This window comes from Salmo salar, chromosome 22 (genome assembly GCF_965601325.2).
Source record: "Salmo salar chromosome 22, fSalSal1, whole genome shotgun sequence".
Classification (NCBI taxonomy): Eukaryota; Metazoa; Chordata; class Actinopteri; order Salmoniformes; family Salmonidae; genus Salmo; species Salmo salar.
Genome location: NC_138312.1, coordinates 6,657,619 through 6,671,138, shown reverse-complemented (window position 1 = coordinate 6,671,138; position 13,520 = coordinate 6,657,619). Strand labels below are relative to the sequence as shown.

The window sequence follows — 13,520 nt, the reverse complement described above, 5'->3', positions numbered from 1 at the left end:
TGCAGAAATGATTTGATTGTGCAAACCCACATTTTCATCAGCTGTCCGTGTGGCTGGGCTCAGATGATCCCGCTGGTGAAGACGCCGGATGTGGAGGTCCTGGGCTGGCATGGTTACACATGGTCTGCGGTTGTGAGGCCGGTTGGACGTACTGCCAAATTCTCTAAAACAATGTTGGAGGCATTTTATGGTAGAGAAATTAACATTGAATTCTCTGGCAACAACTCTGGTGGACATTTCTGCAGTCAGCATGTCAATTGCACACACCCTCAAAACTTAAGACATCAGTGGCATTGTGTTGTGTCACAAAACTGCACATTTTAGAATGGCCTTTTATTGTCCGCAGCACAAGATGCACCTGTGTAATGATCATGACGTTTAATCAGCTTTTTGATATGCCACATCTGTCAGGTGGAGTATTATCTCGGCAGAAGAGAAATGCTCTATAACAGGCATGTAAACACATTTGTGCATACAATTTGAGAGAAATAAGATTTTTATGTGTACGGAACATTTCTGGGATCTTTCATTTCAGCTCATGAAACATGGGACCAACACTTTACATGTTGGGTTTATATTTTTGCTCAGTGTATATATAAACATGTTGGTAGCATTTTGTGAGAAAGCCAACGGGTGCTCAACATGTCTCTCTATGTAAGGCATAATGGACAATTGAAATTAGGTTGTTAAGTCATGTGGTTGAAGAGCTTTTGAAATGTGAATATTGTGATCATGCACTTTGTTGACGGTCCCTAACTAGTTGCATTGACTGTGTGTCAGACTGCCTACGCCATTTCCATGTGATTATGAAACTCGGGTCGAAATCGGGAAAATAAGACCTGTGCAATGTTGTACACTTTTTTCCCTTCGTAAAGAGCCTAACCTAAGGTATTTAGCTCAAAACATTCTCGAGCTATTGAAGTTTGTATTTCCGAATGTCTGGCGAATATCGAAACTCAAACCTACTTTTCCACGGTCCTAATAAACCAGGGCTCTCCAACCCTGTTCCTGGAGAGCTACCGTCCTGTAGGTTTTCGCTCCAAACCCAATCTAGCGCACCTGATTCTAATAATTAGCTCGTTGATACACTGAATTTTACAACCGGTTTGGAGTGAAAACCCACAGAACGGTAGCTCTCCAGGAACAGGGTTGGAGAACCCTGGATTAGGGAATGTAATCCTAAAAGCATGTTTTTATGAAATGGACAATTGGAATAAGGTACAACATATTGTGAATCAAAACGTTTGTTAGGCTAAGTATAGCCTATTCCAGGCCTACTAGTCTAGATGTGAGTCGATTTAAATAAATAGCATATCCATCTCTTTCAATCACTCTAAATATCACATACAGGCCTATTAAATGTCAAATGAATTGTAAAAAAAAATAAAAAAAATGGGGCAATGGTCGCATGATGGGGCTGTTAGACAAAATATAACACCGGATTTGGTCGATAGGCAACCGCTCTATCGTCAGTGGTGCTGATGAGAGTGATGCGAGTAGGCTACCACTTTAACGTTGGCTTGGATCCGTGCAGACCACGCCCGGTGCTAAAGACGAGACCTGCCGCTGATGCTAAGCGTTCGGCATATGCACGCTTCAAAAATCTCTTCTCTTGCATCTCTCACTACAACAGCTGACCGTCTGGAGCCGGAGCCGCTTGGAATACTCTTAACATTTAAATTATAACGGACTGCATGGACATACTATTATAAAAATGTTGGCCTATTCAAGTATATTTATTTGTTCGTGTGCTATTTGAAGACAGCAAACTCTCCGAGATGTACATAACCATTTTGTTTTAAATCGAAATTGGCCTTAAGCAAAAAGCAGAAAATTCCTGCCAACTCTCAGTTTGTCCATTGCAAAAAAAGAGAGATTGTCGACATCAATAGGGTTTATGTTAGATTAAATAGTCTAAGGCAAAAAGTAACTTGGTTTCAAAAATATATATTTTGCTTTTCGGGGGCACATCAGATTCCTTTCTCACAATGGCCGATGCTAGCGCAGAATGTAACATCAAAGTGCTATGTCGCTTCCGTCCTCTGAATCAGTCCGAAATTATCCGTGGAGACAAATTCATCCCCTTGTTCCAAGGAGATGACACCGTCAGCATCGCGGTAAGTTGTTATTTCTGCTCATTCTTCTTTTGACAGATTTGTTGCCATTCATTTTAGTGATGATGATTATGATGCATCATCCAAAAAGGTGACGCAGGGGTTAGGCCTACACAGTGTCTTTACAAACCATTACGCTACAAACATTGTCACCCTCTGACTATTGGTCAAGTCTGGACACAGTTTCCCTGAAGTTCAGGCTTGTTGTATAGCCAGTAACTGATTTGATGAAACCATACAGACAGTAATTGTCATCCTCCTCCTCCAGTCCTCCTTGTCATCATCAAGTTCTCACATCACTTTCAAGAGTTGCTGGCTGTAGCCTATAGCCTACATTCAGTCAGATATACAATGCAGTTCATTAATTAATGTTGCAGCATTGGTTTTCCAGAATAATAGTTAATTCACTTATTGCATGGATTCAAACCATTCAGGTAGTGGTAGACCCTAGTATACCATAATAGGCTGTATGTATGTATAATTTCTGATCAGCCAACAAGGCTTAACCTATCGATTATTGGGAAAGAGCTCATTGTATGACCTGTGAGACAATAGCCCACTGGGCACAGACATCAGTTGAATGTCTAGTTTTGATTTACAATTGGTTGAGTTGTCAACTAACGTGAATTCAACGTTAAATTAACAAAAAATGTCACCATGTCATTGGATTTAGGTCAATCAGTTTTCCACGTTGTTTCAGCGTCATCACATAGATATTTTTGTGTCGAAATGACATGGAAACAAGTTGGTTCAACCAGTTTAGGCACAGTGGGATAGATCTGTCATCTAAAATAACACAGATCACTTAGCATGTCTTTATAGGGCTGTGGTGATCAATGGTGATCAGTTTCAGAAAGGACATCCAATGGGCTTGACATTTTCAAAGGCTACGTCCCAAATGGCACTCTATTCACTATACAGTGTCCCATGGGTCCTGGTCAAAAGTAGTACATTAAAGATGCACTATGCAGAAATCGCTCCACCATTTCCTGGTTGCAAAAATTTGAGTAGTTTGCCTAATTTCAGTTTATGTGACAAAACAGGCAAGTATAGTGTTGATAATCATTGTACCATAACCAAAAATATTGTATTTTCAGCTGTTTGAAGCTGGTGTACAAAACCCGAAAATAAAAGACAACATTTAAGCATGAGAAACATAGAAATAGCACACATAGAACATATCAACTGCGTCTTAGACTTGCTTTCAATGAGAATGTCAGATTTATAATTCACATTTCTATATGAATTTGGTCGGGTCACCCAAAAAGTTGTTGCAGCTTTAAAAGGGAATAAGGTGCATTTGGGATGCAACCCAGGCCGTAAATATCAGACTGTTATATCAGACTGACTTACTGATCACTTCATCAATATCTCATCTGGCTGGGGTTGGACTAATTGGCCTGGATTGATCTGATATCGACTGGTATGTCCCATGTCATTAATAACATGTAGAAATGTTTGATCATATCTAAACTGTGCTTTGCTTTTGGAGTTTGATAAAAAAAAAGGAGTGAAAAAGAAGAGAAGAAACTGTGATTCATCCATGAAGAGTGTCCTACTGGCCGGAGACTTTAATGCAGGGAAACTTAAATCAGTTCTACCAAATCTCTTTCAACATGTTAAATGTGCAACCAGAGGGGAAAAAATTCTAGATCACCTGTACTCCACACACAGAGACGCGTACAAAGGTCTCCCTCGCCCTACATTTGGTAAATCCGACCACAACTCTATCCTCCTGATTCCTGCTTACAAGCAAAAATTAAAGCAGGAAGCACCAGTGACTTGGTCGATAAAAAAATGGTCAGATGAAGCAGATGCTAAACTACTGGACTGTTTTGCTATCACAGACTGGAACATGTTCCGGGATTCTTCCGATGACATTGAGGAATACACCACATCAGTCACTGGCTTTATCAATAAGTGCATTGAGGACGTCGTCCCCACAGTGACTGTACGTACATACCCCAACCAGAAGCCATGGATTACAGGCAACATTCGCACTGAGCTAAAGGGTAGAGCTGCCGCTTTCAAGGTGCGGGACTCTAACCTGGAAGCTTACAAGAAATCCCGCTATGCCCTGTGACGAACCATCAAACAGGCAAAGCATCAATACAGGGCTAAGATTGAATCATACTACACCGGCTCCGACGCTCATTGGATGTGGTAGGGCTTGCAAACTATTACAGACTACAAAAGGAAGCACAGCCGCGAGCTGCCCAGTGACACGAGCCTACCAGACGATCCAAATAACTTCTATGCTCGCTTCGAGGCAAGCAACACTGGGGTGCGTGCTCAGTCCCCTCCTGTACTCCCTGTTCACCCACGACTGCATGGCTAGGCTTTACTCCAACACCATCATTAAGTTTGCAGACGACACAACAGTGGTAGGCCTGATCACCGACAATGACGAGACAGCCTATAGGGAGGAGGTCAGAGACCTGGCTGGGTGGTGCCAGAATAACAACCTATCCCTCAACGTAACCAAGACTAAGGAGATGATTGTGGACTACAGGAAAAGGAGCACCGAGCACGTCCCCATTCTCATCGACGGGGCTGTAGTGGAGCAGGTTGAGAGCTTCAAATTCCTTGGTGTCCACATCAACAACAAACTAGAAGGGTCCAAACACACCAAGACAGTCGTGAAAAGGGCACGACAAAGCCTATTCCCCCTCAGGAAACGAATAAGATTTGGCATGGGTCCTGAGATCCTCAAAAGGTTCTACAGCTGCAACATTGAGAGCATCCTGACCGGTTGCAACACTGCCTGGTACGGCAATTGCTCGGCCTCCGAGCGCAATGCACTTCAGATGGTAGTGCGTACGGCCCAGTACATCACTGGGGCAAAGCTGCCTGCCATGCAGGACCTCTACACCAGGCGGAGTCAGAGGAAGGCCCTAAAAATTGTCAAAGACCCCAGCCACCCCAGTCATAGACTGTTCTCTCTACTACCGCATGGCAAGCGGTACCGGAGTGCCAAGTCTAGGACAAAAAGGCTTCTCAACAGTTTTTACCCCCAAGCCATAAGACTCCTGAACAGGTAACCAAATGGTTACCCGGACTATTTGCATTGTGTGCCCCCCCAAACCCCTCTTTTACGCTGCTGCTACTCTCTGTTTATCTTATATGCATAGTCACTTTAACTATACATTCATGTACATACTACCTCAATTGGCCCGACCAACCATTGCTCTCGTACATTGGCTAACCGGGCTATCTGCAATGTGTCCCACCACCCGCCAACCCCTCTTTTTACGCTACTGCTACTCTCTGTTCATCATGCATAGTCACTTTAACCATACCTACAGTACATGTACATACTACCTCAATAAGACTGACTAACCGGCGTCTGTATATAGCCTTGCTACTCTTATTTTCAAATGTCTTTTTACTGTTGTTTTATTTCTTTACTTACCTACACACACACACACACACACACACACACCTTTTTTCGCACTATTGGTTAGAGCCTGTAAGTAAGCATTTCACTGTAATACCTGTTGTATTCGGCGCACGTGACAAATAAACTTTGATTTGATTTAGTGGCCATCAAAGGTGAGCATTTGCCCACTGAAGTCAGCTGCGACGCTGAACTGCAGTCAGGTCAAGACCCTGGTGAGGACGACGAGCACGCAGATGAGCTTCTCTGACAGTTTGTGCAGAAATTCTTTGGTTGTTCAAACACACAGTTTCATCAGCTGTCCAGGTGGCTGGTCTCAGATGATCCCGCAGAGGAGGAAGCCAGATGTGGAGGTCCTGGTCTGGCGTTGTTACACGTGCTCTGCAGTTTTGATGCCGGTTGGATGTACTGACAAATTCTTTAAAACAACATTGGAGGCAGCTTATTTTAGAGAAATCAACATTCAATTCCCTGGCAACAGCTCTGGTGGATATTCCTGCAGTCAGCATGCCAATTGCACGCTCACTCAAAACTTGAGACGTCTGTGGCATTGTGTTGTGTGACAAAACTGCACATTTTAGAGTGGCCTTTTATTGCCCCCAGCACAAGGTGCACCTGTGTAATTATCATTCTGTTTAATCAAGTTCTATATATGCCATGCCTTTAAGGTGGATGGATTATCTTGACAAAGGAGAAATGCTCACTAACGGGGATGTAAACAAATTTGTGCACCACATTTGAGATAAATGTTTTTTTTGCTTCTGGAACATTCTTGGGCTCTTTTATTTCAGCTTATGAAACAAACACGTTGTGTTTATATTTTTGTTCAGTGTATTGGTCCTGTGTATTTTTATTTTAGTATATATATTTTTTTAACCAAGCCACACTGCTTCTTGACACAATGCCCACTTAACCCGGAAGCCAGCCACACCAATGTGTCGGGGGAAACACCATACACCTGGCGACCGTGCCAGCGTGCACTGTGCCTGGCCCGCCATAGGAGTCACTAGTGCGCGATGGAACAAGAAAATCCCTGCCGGCCAAACCCTCCCCTAACCCGGGCGGTGCTGGGCCAATTGTGTGCCGCCCCATGGGTCTCCCGGTCGCTGCCGGCTGCGACAGAGCCTGGACTTAAAACCCAGAATCTCTTGTGGCACCGCTATCACTGCGATGCAGTGCCTTAGACCACTGTGCCCTCGGGAGGTCCATGTTTGTCCTGTTACACACAACTGTGTTTCTTGCATATCCCAACTCCCCCTGAAACACCCACAATTTGGATTACAGTGGCAAGAAAAAGTACGTGAACCCTTTGGAATAACCGGGATTTCTGCATAAATTGGTCATCAAATTTGATCTGATCTTCATCTAGCAATAGACAATAGACAAACATAGTGTGCTTAAACTAAAAACACAAATTATTGGTTAGTTGGAAAAAGTATGTGAACCCCTAGGCTAATGACTCCTCAAAAAGCTAATTGGAGTCAGGAGTCAGCAAACCTGGAGTCCAATCAATGAGACGAGATTGGAGATGTTGGTTAGAGCTGCCTTGCCCTATAAAAAAACATTTACAAAATTAGAGTTTGCTATTCACAAGAACCATTGCCTGATGTGAACCATGCCTCGAACAAAAGAGATCTCAGAAGACCTAAGAATTGTTGACTTGCATAAAGCTGGAAAGGGTTACAAAAGTATCTTTAAAAGCCTTGATGTTTATCAGTCCACGGTAAGACAAATTGTCTATAAATGGAGAAAGTGCAGCACTGTTGCTACTCTCCCAAGGAGTGGCTGTCTTACAAAGATGACTGCAAGAGCACAGCGCAGAATGCTCAATGAGGTTAAGAAGAATCCTAGAATGTCAGCTACAGACTTACAGAAATCTCTGGAACATGCTAACATCTCTGTTGACGAGTCTACAATATGTAAACACTAAACAAGAATGGTGTTCATGGGAGGACACCACGGAAAAAGCCACTGCTGTCCAAAAAAAACATTGCTGCACGTCTGAAGTTTGCCAAAGTGCACCTGGATGTTCCACAGCGCTACTGGCAAAATATTCTGTGGACAGATGAAACTACAATTGAGTTGATTGGAAGGAACACACAACACTGTGGTTTGGGGCTGCTTTGCTGCTTTGCTGCCTCAGGGCCTGGACAGCTTGCTATCATCAACAGAAAAATGAATTCCCAAGGTTATCAAGACATTTTGCAGGAGAATGTTAGGCTGTCTGCCAATTGTAGCTAAACAGAAGTTGGATGATTCAACAGGACAACCACCCAAAACACAGAAGTAAATCAACAAAAGAATGGCTTCAACAGCAGAAAATACACCTTCTGGAGTGGCCCAGTCAGAGTCCTGACCTCAACCTGATTGAGATGCTGTGGCATGACCTCGAGAGCAGTTCACACCAGACATCCCAAGAATATTGCTGAACTGAAACAGTTTTGTAAAGAGGAATGGTCCAAAATTCATCCTGACCGTTGTGCAGACTACAGAAAATGTTTGGTTGAGGTTATTGCTGCCAAAGGAGGGTCAACCAGTTATTAAATCCAAGGGTTCACATACTTTTTCCACCCTGCACAGTGAATGTTTACACGGTGTGTTCAATAAAGACATGAGAACATATCACTGTTTGTGTTATTAGTTTAAGCAGACTGTGTTTGTCTATTGTTGTGACCTAGATGAAGATCAGATCAAATTTTATGACCAATATATGCAGAAATCCAGGTTTTTCCAAAGGATTCACATACTTTTTCTTGCCACTGTAACTGTCTTGCTCAAGGGCACAGCAACAGATTTTTTGGGACCTTGTTGGTTCCAGTATTCGAACCAGCAACGGCTGTGTTACTGGCCCAACGCTCTAATCTTGAGACTACCTTTCGCCCCTTATTTTACCATGTTGTAGATCTTATTGTAAAGTGAAGATCTTATCTTACAGTGTACTGAGTTTCTAACTTATCTTATTACAATGTACTGTAGATGATACAGTGGGATAACAGGAGCTCTACAGTAAACATGAGTGGATCTAGCTGGTCCATTCTTATACAGAGTTAATTGTATCTGAGGATTTGGATATAATCTAAAGAGTTGTCTTGGATCTTATTCTTATAACATCTGAGTCTTTTTTTTGAAAGTCCCACTCCTTTTATTTTTTTGCTTTAGTGAAGAGATCGTGAAGCGTTATAAAGACAGGGAAGGTGAATCTAAGGGCGATGGGCCGGATTCGAACCCATGTCGACTCTGGACCACGCAGGCCACCGCTGGACCACACAGGCCACTTCTTATAACATCTTGAATATTATCTTGGGATATAACCCGTCAGTAGATGATGTCTGGCTTTTCTTTAAAAGTGCCTTCCTCACCATCTTAAATAAGCATGCCCCATTCAAAAAAAATGGAACTAGGAATAGATATAGTCATTGGTTCACTCCAGACCTGTCTGCCCTTGACCAGCACAAAAACATCCTGTGGCGTTCTGCATTAGCATCGAATAGCCCCCGTGATATGCAACTTTTCAGGGAAGTTAGGAACAAATATACACAGGCAGTTAGGAAAGCTAAGGCTAGCTTTTTCAAAGAGAAATGTGCATCCTGTAGCACTAACTCAAAAAAGTTCTGGGACTCTGTAAAGTCCATGGAGAATAAGAGCACCTCCTCCCAGCTGCCCACTGCTCTGAGGCTAGGATACACTGTTACCACCGATAAATCCACTATAATTGAGAATTTCAAAAAGCATTTCTCTACGGCTGGCCATGCTTTCCACCTGGCTACCCCTACCCCGGGTTAACTGCCTGGCACCTTCCACAGCAACCCGCCAAAGCCCCCACCATTTCTCCTTCACCCAAATCCAGATAGCTGATGTTCTGAAAGAGCTGCAAAATCTGGACCCCTACAAATCAGCTGGGCTTGACAACCTGGACCTTCTCTTTCTAAAATGATCTGCCGAAATTGTTGCAATCCCTATTACTAACCTGTTCAACCTCTCTTTCGTATCGTCTGAGATTCACAAAGATTGGAAAGCTGCCGTGGTCATCCCCCTCTTCAAAGGGGGTGACACTCTAGACCCAATCTGCTACAGACCTATATCTATCCTACCCTGTCTTTCTAAGTTCTTCAAAAGCCAAGTTAACAAACAGATTACCGACCATTTCGAATCCCACCGTACCTTCTCCGCTATGCAATCTGGTTTCAGAGCTGGTCATGGGTGCACCTCAGCCACGCTCAAGGTCCTAAACAACATCATAACCGCCATCGATAAGAGACATTACTGTGCAGCCATATTCATCGACCTGGCCAAGGCTTTCGACTTTGTAAATCACCACATTCTTATTGGCAGACTCAACAGCCTTGGTTTCTCAAATGATTGCCTCGCCTGGTTTACCAACTACTTCTCTGATAGAGTTCAGTGTGTCAAATCGGAGGGCCTGTTGTCCGGACCTCTAGCAGTCTCAATGGGGGTGCCACAAGGTTCAATTCTCTGGCCAACTCTCTTCTCTGTATGCATCAATGATGTTGCTCTTGCTGCTGGCGATTCTGTGATCCACGTCTATGCAGACGACACCATTCTGTATACTTCTGGCCCTTCTTTGGACACTGTGTTAACTAACCTCCAGACGAGCTTCAATGCCATACAACTCTCCTTCCGTGGCCTCCAACTGCTCTTAAACACAAGTAAAACTAAATGCATGCTATTCAATCGATCACTGCCCGCACCTGCACGCCCGTCCAGCATCACTACTCTGGACGGCTCTGACTTAGAATACGTGGACAACTACAAATACCTAGGTGTCTGGTTAGACTGTAAACTCTCCTTCCAGACTTCCACTCCAAAATTAAATCTAGAATCGGATTCCTATATCACAACAAAGCATCCTTCACTCGTGCTGCCAAACATACCCTCGTAAAACTGACCATCCTACTGATCCTCGACTTCGGTGATGTCATCTATAAAATAGGCTCTAACACTCTACTCAACAAATTGGATGCAGTCTATCACAGTGCCATCCATTTTGTCACCAAAGCCCCATACACTACCCACCATTGTGACCTGTACGCTCTCGTTGGTTGGCCCTCGCTTCATACTCGTCGCCAAACCCAATAGCTACAGGTTATCTACAAGTCTCTGCTAGGTAAAGCCCCGCCTTATCTCAGCTCACTGGTCACCATAGCAGCACCCACTTGTAGCACACGCTCCAGCAGGTATATCTCACTGGTCACCCCCAAAGCCATTTCCTCCTTTGGTCGTCTTTCCTTCCAGTTCTTTGCTGCCAATGACTGGAACGAACTGCAAAAATCTCTGAAGCTGGAGACTCATATCTCCCTCACTAGCTTTAAGCACCAGCTGTCAGAGCAGCTCACAGATCACTGCACCTGTACATAGCCCATCTGTAAACAGCCCATCTATCTACCTACCTCATCCCCATACTGTATTTATTTATTTATCTTGCTCCTTTGCATCCCAGTATCTCTACTTGCACATTCATCTTCTGCACATCTACCATTCCAGTGATTAATTGCTATATTGTAATTACTTTGCCACCATGGCCTATTTATTGCCTTAACTCCCTTATCTTACCTCATTTGCACTCACTGTATATAGACTTTTTGTTTTCTTTTGTTCTACTGTATTATTGACTATGTTTTGTTTATTCCATGTGTAACTCTGTGTTGTTGTATGTGTCGAATCGCTATGCTTTATCTTGGCCAGGTCACAGTTGCAAATGAGAACTTGTTCTCAACTAGCCTACCTGGTTAAATAAAGGTAAAATAAAAAAATAAAAAATACAAAAATGACATGGCTTTTATAACATCTTGGATGTAATATCAAATAAACAGGACTTTTACTGTAAACTAGAGTGTATCTTTGTGGTCCATTCATCTTTATATAGTCTATGATCTGGCATACATCAGCCTGGTGTAATTATGAGGGTTGTATTGATTTTATATTATAGTACATAGGCCCACATCATCATTCATGAAAGGACGTCGAAACATACAGGTAGAATGGTAGAATTCACATTATTTACCCTACAAAAACCAGCCATTATAATTAGGCCTATATGTTTATATTACTTATCACTGTAAAAAAATATAAAAAATATTGAAATTGTACACATAGATTAATTCTTAGCCCCACCCATTCTACAAATACACAGTACTGTTGCATTGTGTAAACCAAAGGCTGACAATAACAGAAAGATAATATCCAGGAAAATTGCTATCTAATTACATTTCAAATGAATTCCAAGTACCACACACCCACTCTGATCCTCTCCTGCTTCTCCTGCAGGAAACTATCAAAAGCACTTGTGGTCTTCCTGAAGCTTATTGCACTGGATGTGTGTTGTTGGTTGGCTATCATACAAATGCATGTGTGTATCCTATTCCCTCCACATATGTCTCAGCCACTGGGATGGATCTCTTCTAGGGAATCTGTCAGTGAAGAGAGATGGAGAGTGAATATGAGAGTGAGAGTGAATGTGTGTGTGTGTGTCTCTGTGTGGTGTGTGTGTGTGTGTGTGTGTGTGTGTGTGTGTGTGTGTGTGTGTGTGTGTGTGTGTGTGTGAGAGAGAGAGAGAGTGTAAGAGAGAGAGAAAGAAAGTGTGTGTGTGGTGTGTGTCATTAAAGAGTAGTAGGGCTATGATACAGCCGTCAGATTAATTTAGGATTAGGAACATCACAGAAAACCAGAGACACAAGGGACCATTTGTGTGTGTCACAGCAAAGCCATCAGGCGGTTAGTGAAAACAAAAATTGACAGTGTCGCTTTGATGGTCTTAAAATTGTGGTTGATTTTCATTGTCATTGTTGGCCTTGCTACCTCCATTGTCCTGTGCGGGCTCAGTTGGTAAGACCATGACGCCACTAGCAAAGTAAAGATTGTGAGTTAATTTCCTGCCGGAATCACATAGATCAAAAATGTGGTTAATGTGCTGATGAGTCATGTCACTGGTCATGTCACTGGTGTCACAGTTCTTCATCAGCATACAGCAGCAGGGTAAATTGAGTGGTGCCTGTGGGACCCGGCCGCTGTTCCTCTGGCAAGAATATTCTCATCTCAGCCTGGGGACAGTGGAGTATGCAGAGGGTGTACTCTGACTTGGGTATCTGAGTGTTCTTGTTAACAACGTGGTGTGTGTCACACACACACAGACAGAAGCATACATGCACACACAGAGACAGATGCATGCACACACTCAAACACACACACACAAAAGAACGTCTGTGTTCTTGTTAGTATTGGGTCGTAGCGTGACACACACAACTTTTTCACACAATGGCTTGCCACAAGCATTCAACATAGCTCATGCTCAGACAGCAGCTCTCCTTGATATTATCATGGCCTTGAAGTGCAGTGGGAGGTAGCGTTTCGATTTAGTGTCCATTTATTGAATAGTTTCTTGAATTGATTTGGTTTGGTTTGAATTGGTTTGCGATTGCTGTTGCTGTTGTTGCCATCAGTATCTCACATAGGCTATACAAGGCCTGATGGAGGATGAAGACAAGTAGCTTCCTAAAACCACATGAAATTGCAAACCTTGCCAGTGAATGTTACTGAAGAGTTTTTCAGTTCACCTTGCTGGCTGCTCAATCCTTGTCCCTAAGTGGAAGGCTCAGGGTTTTTCGATTTTAGTTTTTCTTTGTAGGCTACGTTTATCCAGTGGCTTACATATAGCTTACTTCTATATTTCTCTTTGTATGCCACTGGCTTACATACTGCAGCTTGCTGGCATACAGTATTTTTACCCTCTGAGTCACCTGCCTGCTGAAAGATCCATATGTTTCTCCTTTAATTTTCTCAGACAGATGGAGTATATACTTTCCCTTTGCTGTGAGTTGAAAATAATTAATTCAAACAACTTATTTTTGTCCACTTGGAGCAATTCATATGCCCATTATATGCCCTCATATGCCCATTATATGCAATTCATATGCCCTCTCATGAGGGACCCAGAACCAAATCTCACGTGTGCTGGCCATGCCAGCTACTATCAGATTTCAAGATAAGACCCA

The 13,520-nt window shown here is 43.0% G+C and overlaps 1 protein-coding gene across 1 annotated transcript in view; it reads left to right on the top strand.

Moving 5' to 3' along the window:
• Positions 1-1,488: 1,488 nt before the first annotated feature.
• Positions 1,489-13,520, top strand: part of LOC106582664 (kinesin heavy chain) — a 161,271-nt gene continuing 149,239 nt past the window's right edge. Inside the window, exon 1 of the mRNA XM_014165938.3 lies at positions 1,489-2,117. Coding sequence (XP_014021413.3) covers positions 1,989-2,117 — 129 coding nt within the window. The 5' untranslated portion in view covers positions 1,489-1,988. The remainder of the gene's footprint in view (positions 2,118-13,520) is intronic.